This window comes from Etheostoma cragini, chromosome 12, assembly GCF_013103735.1.
Source record: "Etheostoma cragini isolate CJK2018 chromosome 12, CSU_Ecrag_1.0, whole genome shotgun sequence".
Classification (NCBI taxonomy): domain Eukaryota; kingdom Metazoa; phylum Chordata; class Actinopteri; order Perciformes; family Percidae; genus Etheostoma; species Etheostoma cragini.
In genome coordinates, this window is record NC_048418.1 from 20,822,290 (window position 1) to 20,843,423 (window position 21,134).

The 21,134-nt window shown below is 40.2% G+C and overlaps 1 protein-coding gene across 8 annotated transcripts in view; it reads right to left on the reverse strand.

Annotated features, from left to right (window-relative positions):
- LOC117953805 (probable cation-transporting ATPase 13A3) overlaps positions 1-21,134 on the reverse strand; it is a 45,878-nt gene that overhangs the window by 19,373 nt on the left and 5,371 nt on the right. For 5 of the 8 annotated variants that reach the window (XR_004658691.1, XM_034887144.1, XM_034887143.1 and 2 more), the window contains exons 3-17: positions 19,305-19,478; positions 16,068-16,247; positions 15,675-15,745; positions 15,272-15,355; positions 15,056-15,125; positions 14,830-14,964; positions 14,588-14,660; positions 12,170-12,301; positions 10,797-10,964; positions 10,251-10,408; positions 7,430-7,618; positions 3,800-3,861; positions 2,698-2,848; positions 1,395-1,517; positions 1,255-1,272 (exon numbers count right to left, since the gene is read on the reverse strand). Coding sequence is in view for 7 of the 8 variants with exons in the window: in XM_034887144.1 (XP_034743035.1) it covers positions 1,255-1,272; positions 1,395-1,517; positions 2,698-2,848; positions 3,800-3,861; positions 7,430-7,618; positions 10,251-10,408; positions 10,797-10,964; positions 12,170-12,301; positions 14,588-14,660; positions 14,830-14,964; positions 15,056-15,125; positions 15,272-15,355; positions 15,675-15,745; positions 16,068-16,247; positions 19,305-19,478 (1,788 nt within the window). In the remaining variant the exon portion in view is untranslated. Of the gene's footprint in view, positions 1-1,254; positions 1,273-1,394; positions 1,518-2,697; positions 2,849-3,799; positions 3,862-7,429; positions 7,619-10,250; positions 10,409-10,796; positions 10,965-12,169; positions 12,302-14,587; positions 14,661-14,829; positions 14,965-15,055; positions 15,126-15,271; positions 15,356-15,674; positions 15,746-16,067; positions 16,248-19,304; positions 19,479-21,134 lie in introns of those variants that run through there. The other 3 variants (XM_034887142.1, XM_034887146.1, XM_034887147.1) reach the window with 3 other exon arrangements.

Below are 21,134 nucleotides of genomic sequence, written 5' to 3' on the forward strand. Positions count from 1 at the left end.
ATGGGAAGCAGGCGTGGCAGGGAGACTGAGGAGTGAAATAGAGGCAAAGGAGCACACGCAAGGAGGGAGAAAAAAAAAAGGACAGACAGGGAGCAGTGACGGGGAGGACACGGACCGAGCAGTTGCAAGGGGGGGCTGAAGGGGAAACACGGACTGGGCAGAAGCAAGTAGGAGATCTCGGGGAAACAGGCATGAATGAAGAGTGAGAGAGCGTGGAGTTGGACTGACATGGAGGATAGCAAAGTTGGCATACTGAGGAAGAGAGGACATGGGGGTGAGCGGACGGGCTGGAGAAGGAGCAGCCGTGACGGATTTTTGGAAGTGAAGGTGAATGCGTGGTGGTGCAGACTGGACTACGTCCTTAGAGCCTGCAGCAACAGGGGGACTGCAGCCACCCAAATGAGGAGTTCAGCGCATGTAAACAGATGAGTAAAGGAAAGTCCTATACTTGTCCTGTGGGAATGTGTGGGAAATTGTTTGTCGTACGTGACTGAAAGCTGCCCATATTTTCCCCCAGTGTTGGCCGTGTGGGTACCGCGACGCGGACAGGCGCAAGAGAAGGAGAACCCAGGCTTCCCTCGGCGGAATCGGACGCTCCTTTGAGATAAACGTAACAGACTATCATAGATACTGGGAAGTAGCGACGAGGACATTGGGTCCCAATTCTCAGTTTTTAACTTTTATTACTTGTGTTTTTTAATGGAAGAACTGTTTTATAACTTCAGTAGAATAAAGTACTAAATTTAAGTCACTGTTTGGTCTGGGTCCATTTTATTTGTCAATGGACGGAATATTGCTGGTATAGTTTTCTTTCTTTTTTTTCATTTTTTTTTAAACGGACACACCAGCTCCCGGTGTGTGACAATATCACATTCATACAGGGATAACAGTATACTGTTAAAACATAATAAAATATGTGACACACTGGTATTGGATCAGTACTCCGTATCAGCCAATACGCAAGTTCAGGTATCGGGGAGCAAAAAATGGTATCAGAGCATCTCTACTTAGAAGTATCAAATTCCGTACCCAGCCCTAATAACTAAATCTGCCAAACAGCACCTGGAGTCTTGTCATCACTGTGAGGTTGCCAGCGAATTAACTCCGTAAAACCACAATGTGACCTTTTCCCCCTATATACAGTCTCTATGCCAAGCTCATCTGACCAGCAGTTGGCAGTAGCTTCATATTCAACATACAAACATGACTAACACTCTGCAGGAAAGAGAATGTGTATTTGCTTTGACAACTTACTGATAATTCAGGCAGCTCCTGGGGGCACAAAGAAGCATTTGATATCATAAATCTGAGATCCGGCACTAACAAACAAATATATTTCTTTACAGCCATAATCAAACCTGATTCTAACACAATGATTTGGATTATTACTGTACCATGTTCTGCGTTAGTGGATTTTTCTGACTGGCTTCGGGGATGGAATGGTTTGGAGGTCGCACAACAGTGGGCATTATGGGATTGTGGAGCGCAGTCTCTTCCTCTGTGGGCTCTTCTAGGATCTTAACAAAAATGAGATCATGTTAATAACCTGTTGAGCTCTATTACACTAAGTCTAGTCTGGCGTTATCAGACCTACCTCCACAGCGCTGTGGAGTAATGTACACCTCACATACGTTCTGGGTTAGGAGGAAAAATAGGCATTTCTTTTAACCAATTTCAATCGTCTTGGGTGGCGCTAAGCTTTGGGAATTTAATCTTGGCAAGTAACTTGTTTTGGTGGAACATTTTAACCCCCCCCCCCCCCCCCCCCCCCAAAAAGAAAACGCCACAGACAATATTAAATTACCAGACCTACCAGAACTATATTCAACCACACTGTTAAATTTTATTTTCAGATACAAAATAGCACTTCTCCTGGCAGACAATATGACACCAGTACGCATCACTAGGTCAGTTTCCCAGGCATAATTCCAGTCTCTCCACCCCCATACAAAAACAGCTATGGCCAGAAATCCTTTTTTTATACATACACCAATACTTGGAATGACATTCCTCATCAAATCAGAACACTGCCATCCATTACATATTTAAAAAAGGCATTCAAATAGTTTCTTCAGTTACACTTGTACTCATGGATTGTTCATGTCCAAGTATTGTTTGCACTGTCTGTATTTGTCTAGCCCATGCTAATGTCGTCTACAAGTGTTTGTCTTCATGTGCTGTAATTCTTTATTCTGTAACTGTATTCTATTTTCTATGTTCCTGCAGAACAGGTACCTGCTGGAAACCAGTTTTATAAACTGAGTCAGGCCTGTTTAAACTGCTAATGTTACTTTTAATCCTTTCCTGTATCATAAACAAAAAAATTAAGAAATTAAGTTAACTGTTTACACAAGACAGTAAGGTGAGGTATCTGAATTAGCTCGATACATGGTTAAACCTCATTCGCTCTCACCAGTGTATCATGGTGTCTACTTCATCCCACCAATTGGTCCCAAAACCTTCCAGTTAGAGAGCAAATCCAGCAACCATCGTCTTTGTGAATCTTTCCCCCGAAAGCACCAAGTAGGCCTGCTTTGTTGCATGATCCGAATTTTCTTTAAACCTTGACAATTTCAGCGTCTAGCTTGCTGAAGCGAATGTTTGAGAACAGCAACACACACAGAGACCGGTATCCAAGCTAGTTGTGGTGCCAGTGACTAAGCAGGTTGGGCGTAAACGTGGAAGAGCCTTGCTTACCCAGCCTGTAGCGTTGAACATCTTTAGGTCTAAAGGGTCTCCGGAGAGCTCGCCATCTATCTTGGTCAGTGAGTGGCAGGTAGCCATGCAGGCCACAAATGCACTGTTAGCCAGACTTCCTTTAGCTGCATCAGCCTCCGGGGGAGAAAAGCTGGAATACAGAGGATGGAGAAGAAAAGATAATACTTTGTTAAGTGACTGATGCTGAATTAAATATAAGGTCATATATGCAATATCATATTTCCAGAGAGATATAAGAACCAAAACAGCCTGTGAGAAATGTCAATAAATATACTAATAACTCCACAGAAAAACATAATGTTCTCATACTGATTTAAGTGATCAAAGTCTTTGGATTTTGGTTCAGGTCTCTGTGAATGTCTGCAAATTGCAGAGAAAATTCTTTCTCCAGTGCTTTAGGTGAGGTAGGTGTACTGTAGGCCAAAGTAGAAACATCTCCTTTCAGATCCCTCGGGTGTGTAAAGTTGTGTGCATTTTTAAAAAATCCACAGAGAAACAGTTTAAAGATAAAATACACTAGAACATCCATTCCCATTTAAATCAACAGGATGTTCAGAGGGGCTGTCATTTTAGTGTGTAAAACTAGCAAAGAACTGTTACAGCGCCATAGATATGTGTTGTCTAACAACAATGGCCATTTTCTCTTTAAAGTAACTTACTCAAATGACCACGGCAAAACAGTCCAACATCCGTTCTACTCTTATTGTATTTCTATGAAATAGCCAGATAGGTGTATCCATTGTCAATGGCGGATCTAACAAGTTAAATACTTAAAACAAAATCATCCCATTCAGACAAAACTCATTTAAAAATCACTGCCATAAAAGCAGTTACGCTTATGATTTTTCAAAATTTCCCCCAATGGAATTGACTAGACCAGATATGTTAAAAAGGTTGTTATGACGATGTAAAGGTAATTCCAACATCCCTGACAGTTGATAAATCTACTTCGACGTGCAAGTAATATGTCAGAAAACTGAGGAGAGATTTATTTTCATCAATTAAAGAGCACTAAAACAACATTTGCTACGCTACAGTCACCTCCCTCTGGACTTTTGATTCTCATCTACTCTTCTCTTACCTGCCATCTTCAGCTGTCTGAACACCCCACAGGTCCAAACCATCTTCAGTCAGAGTACCAGTCTGAAGGAAAACAAAATATAGAATACAGAATTGAATGCACCAACCCAACCCAGCCAGCCACACAGAGACACACACACACACAAACAAACTCACACACATTTACACACTCACACTGTGAGCTTCTTAATAGAATAGAAACTGTCCGACTGGAAGACCTGACTGTTATGGTTCTAGCCACAGGATTTCACAATGACTGGCAAAGAAAATAGTTACAAGACACTTTCATTATTACATGGCCTTTAGCTGAAGTGACTTATAATTGCTGTATACGAGGTCGCACGCAGTCTCCCACACCAAAGGCATGGTCACATCCACTGCACCATCAACACCCGTCCACTTTCAGGCAGCAAGCAATTACAGTTACAAAAATATTTTTCACTTTTAACAACACTATACTATGCCTTTTTTTCAACATACAGTCTGGCATAGGACTGTGACGTTTTTATTACATACTATACTATGACTTTTTTGGACATACTATAGCCTCTTATGACTTTTATACAACTTTTTTCGACATACTGTACCATGAGTTTTTTATTACATACTATATATAGCCTCTTCTGATTTTTTTTTACTTACAATTATATGACTTTTCATGATGGTTTTTGACATACTACACTATGACTTTTTTGACGTACTGCTCTATGACTTTTTTAATCTACTATACTACGTCTTTTTATGACTTTTCAGAACATACTATGACTTTTTAAGACATTCTATACTATCATTTTTGTGACATTCTATAGCCTCTTATGACTTTTTTCAACATATTATACTTGACTTTTTTGACATACTCATAAGGTTGCAACTCATTAATATTTGTGAAGCATGTTTTCTCACATGAACCATTTGGTCCAGAAAATACAGGAAAATGACAGCCACAAAGCCCAAGAAGACATACACTCACCTATAGGATTATTAGGAACACCATACTAATACTGTGTTTGACAATCTTTTGCCTTCATAACTACCTTAATTCTACGTGCCATTGATTCAACAAGGTGCTGAAAGCATTCTTTAGAAATGTTGGCTCATATTGATAGGATAGCATCTTGCAGTTGATGGAGATTTGTGGGATGCACATCCAGGGCACCCCCCGTTCCACCACATCCCAAAGATGCTCTATTGGGTTGAGATCTTGTGACTGTGGGGGCCATTTTAGTACAGTGAACTCATTGTCATGTTCAAGAAATAAATTTGAAATGATTGGAGCTTTGTGAAATGGTGCATTATCCTGCTGGAAGTAGCCAGCAGAGGATGGGTACATGGTGGCCATAAAGGGACGGACATGGTCAGAAACAATGCTCAGGTAGGCCGTAGCCTTTAAACGATGCCCAATTGGCACTAAGAGGCCTAAAGTGTGCCAAGAAAACAACCCCCACACCATTACACCACCAGCCTGCACATGGTAACAAGGCATGATGGATCCATGTTCTCATTCTGTTTACGCCATATTCTGACTCTACCATCTGAATGTCTCAACAGAAATTGAGACTCAACAGACCAGGCAACATTTTTCCAGTCTTCAACTGTCCAATTTTGGTGAGCTCTTGCAAATTGTAGCCTCTTTTTCCTACTTGTAGTGGAGATGAGTGGTACCCAGTGGGGTCTTCTGCTGTTGTAGCCCATCCGCCTCAAGGTTGTGCGTGTTGTGGCTTCACAAATGCTTTGCTGCATACCTCGGTTGTAACGAGTGGTTCTTTCCGTCAAAGTTGCTCTTCTATCAGCTTGAGTCAGTCGGCCTCTAGCATTCTCCACTGACCTCTAGCATCAACAACAAGGCATTTTCGCCCACAGGGCTGCCACCATGCCACTCTCAAGATTGCTTAAATCACCTTTGTTTTCCATTCTTACATTCAGTTTGGAGTTCATGAGATTGTCTTGACCAGGACCACGCCCCTAAATGCATTGAAGCAACTGCCATGTTAATGGTTAATTAGATAATTGCATTAATTAGAAATTGAGCAGGTGTTCCTAATAATCCTGTATATTTTCTGGTTTTGTGTGGCCAAGAGTGCAAAATTAAAAGACATTCAGTTCAGGTTTATTACTGTCAAGAATAAGAAACTAATAATCCATAATTAAAAAAACGTTTGTGCAAGGAAGACAAGAAACCCCAAGGGGCTTATGAAATGTCTTCTCTTAACATGAGAATGCCGAGTAGAATTACGCAACGCTGTTTTTAAGATATTTCTAAGTCACAATAAACTTGAATGGTATTATTGGTCAAATTATAGATTAGTATGCTTTCAAAGTAAATCAATACCATAGCATTCCCATATTTTAAAAGCATGATGCCGGGTGTTGTGGCTAACTGGCGTTGTCGTTGCCTTCATTATTCATTTTCTCTTGTGGTTTTAACCGCCATAAAAAACCATGAAGTCATTTTCCTTGTACAGTGGGGGAAATACTGTAAGTATTTGACCCCTTGCTGATTTTGCAGGTTTGCCCACTTACAAGGAATGCAACGATCTATAATTTTAATCATATGTACATTCTAACAGTGAAAGAGAGAATCCCAAAGAAAATTTCAGAAAATCACATCATATGAATTTATAAAAATTGATAACCATCTGATGAGGAAAAACAAGTATATGACCCCCTACCAAACAGCAAGTATTCTGGCTCCTACAAGCCAGTTAGTCTTTCTTTAAGACACAGCTCCAATCCCAACCAATTATCTACATCAAATACACCTGCCTCACCTCGTTACCTGTTTAAAAGACACCTGTCAACACCCAAACAACCAACAGCCAACATCACCACCATGGGCAAGACCAAAGAGCTTTCTACGGACATCAGGGACAAGATTGTAGATCTGCACAAAGCTGGGATGGGCTACAAGAGAATCGGAAAGCAACTTGGAGAGAAAAGATCAACTGTCGGTGCAGTTATCAGGAAATGGAAGAAGCACCACACCACCGCCAACCTCCCTCGGTCTGGGCCTCCACACAAGATCTCGCCTCGTGGGGTGTCCCTGATCATGCGAACGGTGAGGAATCATCCCAAAACCACAAGGGGGGGAACTGATGAATCAACTGAAGGCAGCTGGGATCACAGTTACAAAAGAAACGGTTGGTAACACACTACGCCGTCATGGTTTGAAATCCTGCAGCGCACGCAAGGTCCCTCTGAAAATATTAACATGCTGTTTGTCCAGGGGGTCATATACTTGTTTTTCCTCATCAGATGGTTATCAATTTTAATAAATTCATATGATGTGATTTTCTGGAATTTTCTTTCAGATTGTGTCTTTCACTGTTAGAATGTAAATATGATTAAAATTATAGATCGTTGCATTCCTTGTAAGTGGGAAAACCTGAAAAATCAGCAAGGGGTCAAAAACTTATTTCCCCCACTGTACTTGAACTGGAAGTGGGTTGTGATGTTTCAAAGCTAAATTCCATGCATTCGGAGGACTTTATCCAGCCTAAGTAAAGCATGGTTCCTAGAAATGTTCGCTGATGAACACAAACCCGGAAATCCCACTATATGAACTGCATTTCCTGAATTCCTAACAAGAAAACAAAATCACAGTGCAAGAACTGATATCGGCGGGTCAGACTACCTTGTCAAAACAAACCAGGTTGAGTTGCCCGCACATGTTGATCCTTTGAGGACTGATGCAAAAGATGCCTACGCGCTTCAGACGGCGCTGGGCGTACACGATGCCTGCTGTCATGGCTGCCGGTAAGGCCGGGGGCACGGTGATTGTGATGATGTCCAGAGATTCAATGATGATAGTTTTAACTGGAACCTGGAAGAGATCATGTATGAACCATCCATGAAGAACAAAGAAGGATTTCTATAGGATAGTCTCTAAAAAAGGTACATTTACATTTGTGGGGTGAGCTTGTGAAATGGACTAAACAACAAACTCAAACAAAGCGATAATATTATACAGTTTAAAAATAGATTACAGACAACAATACTTGACTAATACAGAAAGAAAGAGACCAGAATAATACCACCAGCAAAAACTCATTCAGCCAGGCCATCTTCTAACGTCATAACTTTTCCTTTCATATTGTACACTTTCAATATGTTTAGTTTTCTATACTGTTTGGTATTGCCTTACATTAGCAATATTTATAATGTAATACTTTATTGTAGATATTACTTCTTTTTTTTTTTAATTCTACATATTACTTTTTTAATCTTTATTTGTATATTTTACTCTTTTATACTATACTGTACATGTCATTGTACCGTGGGTTGAAGAGATACGTATTTTCAGTTGCTCTGTATGTCTGGCACATATTGCAGCATGACAATAAAGCACATCAGTGGAATACAGTACCACAATCAATTAGAGTTCCCACTTATTTAAGTTTAAAGGTCCCATGACATGGTGCTTTTTGGATGCTTTTATATAACCTTAGTGGTCCCCTAATACTGTATCTGAAGTGTCTTTTATATAGACCTTAGTCGTCCATTATTTCTATATCTGAAGTCTCTTTTATACAGACCTTAGTGGTCCCCTAATACCATATCTGAAGTCTCTTTTATACAGACCTTAGTGGTCCCCTAATACCATATCTGAAGTCTCTTTTATATAGACCTTAGTGGTCCCCTAATACTGAATCTGAAGTCTCCTTCCCGATATTCAACCTTGATGCAGAATTACATTCACTAGAGCCAGTCCCACAATGAGCTTTCCTTAGTATGTGCCATTTCCGAGTCTGTAGGTTGCTTACTTACTAACTTACTTACTTATTTTTTATTTTACAAGTTTGCACTTGTAAAAATAAAATTTGTTCTGAATTTGAAGTCATACAAAGAAAAGAAAAACTCGAGAGCTTGTAAAAAAAAAACTAAAAACTCTGGACTTGTAAATTGAAATTTGCATTGTAGAAAACATTTACAAATGTGTAGATTGATATTTGCATTGACACAAGGAAATCATGCAAGCGTGTAGTGCAACATTTGTCTTTGCACATCGACTTTTGCAACACTTCCTGCGATGCATTTGGTGCAAAAACTCTGTCCGTTAGCTAACTAGCAGCCCGCTCGCTTCTAAATAAATACCTTTTAATAATCTAAACCCTTTTAACAGTCAAACTGAAACACTGGCAGTGAGCTCCAGGTCCTGCAGCCGCAGACGGACCGTCATCAGTGGGGCTCGGCCAGCGTGGAAACATTGCTAGAAAACTTCGCTGCCGACCTCTACCTGATCTGATCGGAGTTCCAGCAGGACATGGAGAGCAGCACTGCCCGTCATGGCCGGGGAATGGGTCGCTGCAAGAAGTGTTGAAAAACTTGCCGCTGTATGATGTGAGAGAGCAAATTACAGCAACAGATTCAAGAAGTCGTAATCACTGAGTTGTGGTTGTGATGTAAAATGAACCCGAGGAAAAAATGTACACGAGTAAATGCTGCACTACACGCTTGCAGCTGTCATTGTGTCCATGCAAATATCAATCTACACATTTGTCAATATTTTCTAAGTTCCAATTTGAGTGTAAAGTTCCGATTTTCTTTTACAAGCTCTCATGTTTTTATTCAGATCATATGTGTTTGAATATTTTTGCAAAAGCAAACTTTGTTTTACAAGTGCTACTTTTATTTTTACAAGTGCTACTTTTATTTTTACAAGTGCTAATTTTATTTTTACAAGTGCTAATTTTAACATACAAATTCAGATTTTTTGTTCTGCAAGTTCTCACCTTTTGCACCATATTTACTGTACCTTCGTACTGGAGGACCACAGAAGGGCTGGGGGAACTCATATTAATGTTAAAAAACCTGATAAAGTGAAGTTTTCATGCAATGGGACCTTTATTGCAAAAGAAATGGCTGGTCAACACCCAAACATGCCAACACTGATCCATCTGGTTTTTCTTTTATATTATTCATACGTCTTTTTTATATACAGTATATGTATAAATTGATGTTTTAACTACAATGTAACATGCTTATGTTCAGTGTACATGTATTTGTATTTTTATGTTGTAAAACTCTGATTGGACAGATAGTCTAGCTAGCTGTCTGGATTTACCCTGCAGAAATCTGAGGAGCAGTTAACCATAGCCCTCAGAAACGCCAACGAGTTTAGAACAAGTTTAGAATGCCGACACAAAGAAAGCGGAAAATGAGGGACATCCGGCCTAAATAAGGGACATTCGGCAGAATTTCCAACGGCACCTGCACAATCCCAGAAAGACAACAACGTCAATAAAAACTACTAGTCCAGGACTATATAAGCATTATGTTTCTGCCTGCACCCAACTTATCCTTTTTTGTTCTTCGATGGAGTTAGATTGATTGATTTATCTATCTATGTTTGTGTTTTATCTTTGATCAATCAATCAATTTTGGAGAAACTCTGAGTACATAAATGAAACATTCAAATCTGAGCTTCGCCTTTCATGACCCAGAGGAAAGGTTACCTTGTTCATGATACTGAGGACGACGGTGTAGATGAAGCCGATCCCCGCCACCCCCACCAGACACAAGAGGAACAGGTACGCATCGCGGTACAGCTTGAAGTCTGTGGGTTTAGGGTGGAGGATGGAGCGCACAAGTTGGCCTTTCTCTGTACTGAAGCCTGCGGGAACACATAAGTAATTCCGTTGGATTTGTTTCATCCTCTTGTTGTAATGATATCGGTTTAGTGTCTATGTAGATTTATTATTATATAATAATAAAACAAATTATTTTCATACTGTTTTAGAGAGACCTCATAAATAACTGAAACTAACTAATGTTAGGGAAATCTGTTTTCTTACCCGTTTCAGGATTTTTTTAAATAAAGTATACAGTATATTTCGGCCTATAATTGGAATATGGGATTTTTAAATATCCAAATAGTTGTATCAGTAACAGCCTTAAAAATCCTTTATCGGTCGGGCTCTAGTCTGTACGCTTCAGTCTGTACACTTCATCCCCAAGGCCACCAGCTGTTATTCCCACTCTGTTCTTATTCTCTGTCTCACCTGTTCTGACCACAACAGCCTTCACCAGTTCTCCGGCGTAGAAGCGGGTCTGGATAACGTGGGTACCACAGAACAGGGTGTGTCTCTTGTGCTCCTCTATGTTGTAGCTCACGGCCGCCTCCTCCCCTAAACTAGGCAGACTTGTCTTGGTAACTGGCACGCTCTCTCCTGCAGATGGGACGGACAATTAACATCAAATAAAGGAAAACGCACCTCCAAACAGAACCAAAGCCGCAGTGTTGGGCAAACTGAGAAAGATGCCATGGAATGTAACAAAATGCTTTTTTTGTTCACTTTAATGAATTTCACACTTTTAATTAATTGTGACAAAACAGGTGCTCATATTACTAGCATGTTCTATGTGGATGGCTTACATGGCACAGAGATAGCCCACAATACATGTTAATTTCATAACATAGTTACCTGTGTTGGATTATTACTATTTTTGACAGATATTTATGCATATTATTAGTAGTGGAAGTACTGCTTTTAAAAACAGACTGTTATCCAAAAAAAAAAACATTTTTGCACAAGCTTTTACAGTAGTACGGTTTAAAGTGTGTGGTTACAGGATACATTTTTTCAATCATAGAATCAGTATTTTTTTAAAGATGTTTTGTTGGGCATTTTTAGGCTGTTATTAAAAGGACAGCTGAAGCAATGAAAGGGTATGGAGGGGAGGGGGGGGGGGGGGGGGGGGGGGGGGGGGGGGGGGGGGGGGGGGGGGGGCGGATATGCAGCAAAGGACCACAGGTCAGAGTCAAACCGAAGCCTGCTGCGTCAAGGAGTACACCTGTATAAATGGGTGCCCGCTCTACCAACTGAGCTATCCAGCTGCCCTAGAATAAGTATTTTTTTTTAATCATTATTACTCCTTTTTTAACAATAATTATAATACCAACTTATTTTATTCCATTTTATTGTAATACTCTTTGATCTTGTTTTTATCTTATCTTATCTTATATGTTTCCATACATGTAATACCACCTTATCTTATATGTCATGTGTATTTTTTCTTGCTTGCTTTTATTTTGAAGCACATTGAGTTTCCACCTGTTGTAAGAAATCCGATATGTAAATAAACTTGAGTCAATAGTACAACCTGGGCAGCATATATTTTTTTAAGAACAGTGGTAAATCACTTTTGTCATGATGAGTACAATACGATGACAAAATAAGGGCCACTGCTCTCTTGTGGGTCCGAAAAATAATAACAAGACAGATGAACTTTGGAAATTAGTAGTTTGACAAAATAAATCTTAACTCAAAGTCCATCTACTAGCTTTTCCCAGGACGTTTGACTGGAAAACACATAAGGTTAAGATTCCTTTTAGTACATCAAACAAGGAAGTACAAGTACAAGGAAATACGACCTGTCAGCATGCTCTCATTTATGATGCAGGTCCCACAGATAAGCACAGCGTCGCAGGGCATGATCATCCCATTTGCTGGAATAATGATGACATCACCGGGCACAAGATCTGTTGACATGGCCTGTTCAATATCTAGAAACAACATTAGGGAAATGAGATCATACTGTCTCTCTGCTGGGTGCTAATAGAGATCCATAATAGGGTTAATGTATAACAGAAAAATAATAGGATTTACACACAACTATATCCAGTTTAAAAGGCCTGTACTCTACATTTTGAACACTAGCAGCAAACACATATTTGCTTTGTCAAGGCACAGTCTTTTTTCTATTGGCTGTTTTGGCCTACCGCCAGGCTGATGTGGGTGTGGCTTACTTGCGTCAAAACTTAAACGGAAGTTAAGGACAGACTGGAAAACAGTCTGGAAGGAAGCCATGTGCTGTCGGAATGCCGTAACAAATTTTACGGCACATTTTTCAAGTTGTGTTAATGTTAAAGGGTTACTTCTGGGTTTTTCAACCTGGACCTTGTTTCCTTATGTTTTTGTGTGATTGATGCAAAAAAGATTCAAGCGAGAACGCTGTGATCAGCAATGTAACTCGGGCAAATGTGCATTGTCAATTTTGTCCAACAACATTATGGCTTTGTTAAGCCCATTAGACAGAAAAACTTAGTCTTTAATTAACAGAATGCTCAACCTACTTAAAAATCCTTTCCATAATGTTGTCAGACTCTTAGAATATTAATCTGAGCATGTCATCGACAAAACAAGCCTTTTGGATGTAAATCAAAGGTACGCACCTGCCCATTAACTTACATTGAAGCTTGTTTTGCTGACTGCAGTAATCCCGCTTAATACTGGACCAATGTAAAGATTGTCTTTCCATCAGTCACTGATGGCGTTTTTCCATTACATGGTAAATGCGTGACTCACCTTGCCCACATTTGCCCCTGGTACCTGCCAACAGGTACTTTTTTTTAGTACCACCTCATTCGAGGTTTCAAGCGAGCTGAGGCGATACCAGACGTTGAAGTAAAAAAACTGAATTCTCACTAATCACTGCGTTATCATTACTAGCAATCAACGTTTTTTTGTTGCCTCCAGCATTTTATGAAACAAAATTTGTTTCAGGTAAAAACAACAAACGTTCTGTGTATGTGTCGCGTTCGGTCATGGCAGTTTTCTGCAGCGCCGCTATGACGACCAGCGACATTCGCCTCATGCATGAGGCGCTACAAAATCTGCAATGGAAAAAGGAGGACAGGCACCGCGGCTGAGTCGAGCCAACCAGAGCTGGTACTTGCAGTGGGTAAGCACCATTAGACACAAAAACATAGGAAAATAGGGTCCAGGTTGAAAACAAACTTAGTTTATCTTTAATGTCTGCATCTTAAATGTCTACAAACAAATTATTGTACCGACGCTGCACCAAGGACTGAGCTGGTCGAAAACGGAGCAAGCGGCGTCCCCACACGGAGGAAAAAGGTAGGCCTTTCATTGGGCTAGCATTTAGTTTCTGTAGTTTCATGTGCACGAGTAAACCTAACTCTGGAAGGCATGTAAAGATAATATCAAAGTTCTGAGAGCGTCTCTGTTCTTTGCTTTTTAAGAGACTGTTTGGCTGCGCCTGCATGTTGTGGCTGTGAAAAAATGTAGGTACTTCATGTGTTGGGGAATGGTCTGTGAGAGCCGTGTAGATGCAATCCTAGCCCGGAGTTTTATTCTGAGTGTCAACAGTCCTTCCTGAATCATGATTGAACGTCTTGATTTCACATACGGCCTATTCACATTAGAAATTGGATCTGGCAATTTTTCCGCAGGGGGATGCAGAGGTAGGAGTGTCACAAATGGCTCATTTGTGTGACATCCTGTTGTGTTCTTTAACCCCTTCAATGTAGCATGAGGAGACGTTTTATTTTTACTGTTTTCCAGCAGATCGTTTATAAATCTGAACTTTTTTGCCCACCCTTGAAGGCAGCTTCATTTCCAGGAGAAAGAGAGAAAGAAAAGAGAGAGAGGGACTGAGGAAACAGCTGTTACAAAGTCCAGGGCAGTTCGGGGCTTATGTTTGATGTTTTAAAACTTTCTTTATTTTATTTTATTAAAATTAAAATTAAGAAAGTTTTATTGTTTATAAATCTGTTAATTGATCTGTTTATTGTTTATTCTTGGGGCAGCAATAGAGACGTTTACTGTACGGGTTTCTCACACCGCCTTAGAACACACATCGGTGGTTACGCGACTAGCCACCCCAACGTGACGTTGGGTTGCGCTTCTCCAAAAGTGAAATCAGTCTCAACTTTTTTTCCGGCTCCCCCCTGCAGCACCAACCGCCTCAGCCTAAACTCACTACCCCAATTCTGATGGGCAACCCAGGCAATGTGAATGCAGTTTAATAGCCAGCAAGTCAAACATACCTTTATTTCCTCTGCACACTGAGACACGGACCACGCTGTGTGCTGCCACCATGTCATGCAGTATCACATATTGCTGGAATAAAAGGAACACTGTATCATAAAGTGGGAATCATACTTCCTCAAGCGCAGAACTTTCACACAAACGGAGAAGATGCTAAGCACAGATTTCTCTGGAAAGATTATTATGGAGCAGGATTATTATGGGCATTTCCCCCTGCAACTGCTATTACTGTAGGACTCACCTTTTTAATGGAATACAGAGAGGTAGCTATTGAAATCAGAGACATGAAAACTATGGCGGTAGCATAATAGTAGTAGTCCTCAGCACTCCACAGAATAACACTGAAGAGCTGGAAGATGTAGAAAGGATTCAACACCTGATGGAGGAAGAGAGAGATTGGCATTTATGATAACAGTGTGCTGAAAGAAATGTCAGATGTGATATTACGCAAAGAGGTCTAAACTCACTTCCTTTATGAGAAGCTTGAATATAGACGGCACCCTAACAGCAATCTCGTTCTCCCCGAAAAACAACCTCCTGATTTTAAAGAAAGAGCAAATTTCAAGCAATTTGTAACTTTAGTTGGATTACATGCCTGTCGGGAAGTGCATATTCTGATATTTCCTCCACAAATTGAGACTTTTTTAAATTGGTAAATGACAAAATATGAACTATGTGTGTACCTGTAGTCCTGCAGGGTTTTAGAGAGCCCGGAGCTGTGGGCGGAGTGGATGCTTGCACAGCTCATCTTCACATCCTCCAAGCCTCTAGAAAAGTCACACACATCGATTTCTACTGTGCATTACATTTCGTTTCTTTTAGCTGACGCTTTTATCCAAAGCAACTTCCAATAAGTGCATTCCACCATGAAGGTGTAAACAGAACAGCAAGAGTCACGTAGAAGCATATCAGCCTGAAATAAGCCAGACTACAAAGAGCCACATGTGAGTGCCCAAAAGAAATGTGTGCAGAGCAACAGCCATAAATACTGTACCAACTATTCAATAATTAAATTGAGTTGATTAATAAATGTCAGCTTCGTAATGATCCAAATACACTGGCATTGTGTTTCAGTGGGACTCTTACTTGTGAAATTCAAAGTTCTGCATCACATCATTCCAGTAGTATTTAGTGTTGTGGTGGGTGAAGTAGTGGATCTAAAAAGGGGAAAAGGTGGTCACATATTGACTGTGTAACAACTTTACAAACAAAAATCAGCCAATCAATGGGCTAGACTATATTTAAAGCCATAGTGCATAGTTTCTGTCGCCCCCATGAGGAATTCTAAGTAATGACAACAACACCAATGGAGCTACAAGCGTTCCTTGATTGCACACCACCCCCACCCCTCCTAAATGCATAAGTTCATTAATATAAAATAGTCACGCATTATGGCGACAAACCAATCAAGTACTCAGATCAGTGATTTATGATAGAACACAACATGAAAAAGACAAAAACTGTTTCCCACTGATGTACCTGAACAGGCTGTCCATGGACACATTTCCCATGAAGCTCCTGGTGCACAGCACTGATGCCGTGGTCTCCGTCTCCATTGGTCAGCTGATCCGTGGACTGCAGTTCCAGGCTGTCTAAGGGCTTCTTCCCTGGAGCCGACATCACGTGTACTTTGGCTCGAAACCACTGCCTGAACTCATCCTGTTAAACAATATAAATATTTTTCTCCTTGGCTTTTGAGACAACACTGAATTCATCATTTGCAGTGTACAACCAGTATGTGTGCCAAAGAATATAAGGATGTAGTGTGAGCAGCAGCAGAGGCAGCAGCAGCACAAGAGTGAGCGCACAAGTCTATGAAAGAAGAAATAGATTCACACACACATGAAGTTACAGTAAGCCGAATTTTGTGTTTGCTTTTTTTGTGTTATCAGGGGAACACAGCAATGGCCTCATTCACAAATGCTGAATTCCCTTTATGCTAAACGTCTTTTCAAGCGATTCTAGTGGCGCAGAAAAACTGCCCATATCTGAATGAAATCCCGAGAGTGTTGCAAGATTTGGGGCGCACTCCCGTTGTCTCAATGGTATAGTGTAAGGTCATAAAACTCTGTCCAAGCTTTTTTTAGTCTTTTTCCCGTCCTGACGTTCCAAACAAATCAAACTTGTTTGATATTATCATATATAAGGTTGAAGTCTTGGTAGTAAAATTCTTTAGTTTGTAACTAAAAACTTAGTGACCTTATGACAGATTGTCTTTAAATGTAAAATGGTGGGACTTTAGGCTACTTTACATTAGATTAAATTGCTACGTTTTGGTTTAAAAACAAATATCTTTTTCAATGTTTACACCTCTTATTCCTCCCGCTCTGGTGTTTTAGAGCCCCTAAACCGGAGACATTTGAAAACACTTTTGGTTTTAAATCTGCACTCTGCACTTTGTGTTGCAATCTTAACAGCCGGAAACGGAGACCTTTGGCAACATCAACGCCAACATTTCACCGCCTGATTGGGTCCCATCGGTCTCTGAGACTAAGCTACTAATGTTACCTTGCGTACAACCTGCAACAGACGGAGCATGCCGCCTCCCATCTATGCCCAGTATACCAGAATGTTGATGAGATATGCGGTTGGGGGGTGTTCTACTGAAGCTAAAAACACACTAAGATTGCTTTTGGCTCAAAGCTCCGCTTAAAAACCAAAACATACCTGTGTTAATGTAGCAGTCTTTTTATAGTCTTTTCAATCAATCAATCCATCAATCAAACATGAAACAATAAATAGACAGAATTCCACACCCAAAAAAAAATACATTCAGTTCTCGTGCTGGATTAAAAGCCAAGGAATAAAAATGTGTTTTAAGTCACGATTTAAAAAGCGGAAGGCTGGGGGCCAGTCTGATAGGAAGAGACAATTCATTCCACAGTCTCGGGGCTGCGACTGAGAAACTCGATCCCCTCTGCTCTTGAGCTATGTTTTAGGGACAACAAGAAGAGACTAATTCGCAGACCTTAATGACCTTGTAGGAGCATGTGGCTTCAACAGATCAGTGATATAGACTGTAGCTGGTCCATAAAGGCCTTTAAAAACAAACAATAAAATCTTAAAATCAATCCTAAAATTAACTGGGAGCCAGTGAAGAGAGGCAAGGACAGGGGGGATGGGATCTCGCTTACAAGTTCCAGTAAGGAGACAAGCGGCAGCATTTTGAACCAGTTTTAGCCGAGTAAGGGAGGCCTGGCTAACACCTACATACAGAGCATTACAATAGTCAAGGTGTGTTGTAATAAATGCCTTGAAGAGTCTGTGAGTTATAAAAAGGCGTTAAGCTTGGTAAGAAGCTTAAATTGAAAGAAACTTGCTTTCACAACGGAATTGATCTGCTTCTCCATTTTAAAATCACAATCCATTTTTACTCCCAGGTTTGTTACAGCAGACTTAACATGAGGTTGCAAAATGCCCAGGTCTATTTTTGAGACATCAGAGGTGCCACCATGACCTTAGAATTACTCACATTAAAGTTTAAAAAATGTAAGGCCATCCAGGATTTAATATCATTTAAACAATCAACTAATCCTGTTTCAAGAACTATCATCATTTCTTGTGATGGGCAGGTAGATTTGCGAATCATCTGCGTAGAGATGGAAGTTGACGTTATGTCTTTTTAAAATACATCCAAGGGGAAGCAGATAGAGTGAAAAAAGAATTGGCCCGAGAATCAAACCCTGTGGAACTCCACATGTGAGGGACACAGAAGGTGAAATAGAGCCCCCAAAACTGACTCTAAAATCTCTATCTGACAAGTATGACCTAAACCTGGGCGGCTTATAGCTCACTCAGTTAGCTGTGGTCTAAGCTAAGATCTAAAAGCATAAGAATTAAATAATCACCAGAGTTAGTTGAGATTAAAAGATCATTAAAAACTCTTAAAGGTGCGGATTCAGTGCTATGAAATGTCTTAAATCCCGATTGAAACACCTCAAGAACCCCATGTGTATCTAAAAAGGACTGCAACTGTAAAAGAACTGCCTTCTCTAAAATCTTTTTAGGAGTTTAGAGATAGGGTGATAGTTTGAAATTGCAGATGTGTTTAAATTAGTTTTTTTTAAGAGTGGCTGCACCACTGCTTGTTTAAAATAGGCTGGTACAGAACCTGAAGTAAGGCTGCTATTTATAATTTCTTGGATGTAAGGGTCAACAGTGTCCCACACCTTAAAGGCAAGGTAAGGCAGTATCAATGGGAAAAAATGAGGGTGTCAGATGTGTAACAATATTTTTGAGAGTAGAGATGATACAGACTCAAATCGGTTGAAAACGGCTGCACTCTCTATTGAAATAGAGGGGTCAAAAGCAGGAAGTGAGATGCTTGCTCTAATTGAGGCAATCTTATCCACAAAAAAATTGAGACACTTTTCCCAATCCTCAGAGGATTCAACATGATAGACGGATTGGGGAGTATTAAGAACAGAGTTAATTTAACAAGAACATGAGGTTTGTGGAAATTATTTGAAATAAAATCTGAGGGATACTTGGTCTTCTCAGCCATAACAGTTCTCTGATAATTGTGCAAACTTTCTCTATGAATGTCACAAGAAACCTGCAGATTATCTTTTTTCCATTCTTTTGCTCATGAGCGCATACTTCACTGTTTTCCCACACTTCTAGTGTACGGTATATATGGTTTTCTTTGTACAGTATGAATAAAAAAGAACATACAAAGAAAGATTTGTATGAAATTGTGTGAAAGTGTTTTCCTACCGTGGTCCTGAGCAGCAGTGTGTGTGCATCCCTCAGCGAGGTGCATGTGCAGGTGACCTTAACGCCCCACTCAGGCAGCCAGTAGAGCAGCAGCAGCAGGAGACCCCCGGAGCACACAGCTCCCACACCCACCAGGATCATCTTCCACAGGCAGGGCTGGTAGCCCCACACCTCCTGCACACACGCACACCAACGTTCCCACACCATCTTTTAAAGCGTACCTCTCGCCAAAATTAAACCTAGGGTATTTTTGTAAAAGTGTACCCCAGTCAAACTTTAGTTTGAAAGCATAATTTGGACGCACGCGCCACTTTTAAGATTTACTGTGTTTTTGTTTTGGGTCAAATGGCCTTTTGAATGGGAGAGCTAGGGGCGCAACTATGATAGCATCAAAATCCCTACTTTACATTATCCCTATTTAACACTACAAAAAATAAAAACCCTGAAACATTGCTCCAAGTATCACCAGGGGTTCTACACATGAAGTCAATATTGAGAACATTGTTTGTGTACACAAATTCTGTTTGACTGGCAAGATTGCACCAACCGGAAAAAACAACAGCTAAAGTGAGTCGTTCAAAAACTCTCTTTTTTGTCAATTCTGTGCACACAAACAATGTTCTCAATGCTGGAGTTCATGTGTAGATCCTCTGGTGATACTTGAAGCAAAGTTTCATGTTGCGTCAAGCTTTCTCAGTGTTTTAAAAATAGTGATTTTGATGCTATCATAATAGTGCCCCCTAGCTATCTCAAAAGGCCATTTGAACCAAAATGAGAATACGGTAAATCTTAAAAGTGGCACTTCTGTCCTAATTATACATTTAAACCAAAGATGACTTGGGTACATTCACAAAAATACCCTAGTAGGAAAAGCACAGGGGTTACTAAAAGGGTTCGACCAATTATTGGCTTGTCTAATTATCAGGGCCTACATTTGGCAGTTTGCAGATTATCTGTATCAGTGTTTTATTTGCCCAATAATCAATAAAGTTGATTCATTAAAAAGTGTGCTACTCTTGCTCTGCTACAGCTCTATAAGCAATCTGCAACACCTGCAAACAAACAAGCATGTTAAAACTTCAGGAAGCTATTTTTTTTTTTAGTCATTCCTTTTTTGACTTGTATTATTTTCAAACATTCAGTTTTATGAAAAATTGCTTAAAGCATTTAAACAAACTTTTGTGTTGGAGTTTGTAAAATCCCAAAATGTTCATTTTGACTACAAGAATTTTTATTTGTATATATATATAATATTTATTATTATTACATGTATATGTAAGTGCATATCGTTTGCTGTTTCATTAACATAATAAACAGTATCGGTCAACCCCTAGTTACTAATCACATTAAAGGTCCCATGGCACGAAAATTTCACTTTACGAGTTTGTTTTAACAATAATATGCGTTCCCCCAGCCTGTCTTTAGACCCCAAGCGGATAGAAATGGGGATAGGTGTAAACCAAGCCCTGGGTATCCTGCTCTGCCTTTGAGAAAATGAAAGCTCAGATGGGCCGATCTGGAATCTTGCTCCTTATGAGGTCATAAGGGTAAAGGTTACCTCCCCCTTCTCTGCCTAGATAATCCCCCCATGAGAGAGAGACATCATGGCTTTCAAATGAGAAAAGTGGCAGTTGGTCAAGGCCACACCCCAGCCTCCACCCTGCCCCCCCAACCCTGCTCAAAAGCTACAGACTCAGAAATGGCACATGCTAAGGAAACCTCATTGTGGGACTCAGGTCTATATAAAAGAGCCTTCAGATACAGTATTAGGTGACCACTAAGGTCTTTATAAAAGAGACTTCAGATACAGTATTAGGGGACCACTAAGGT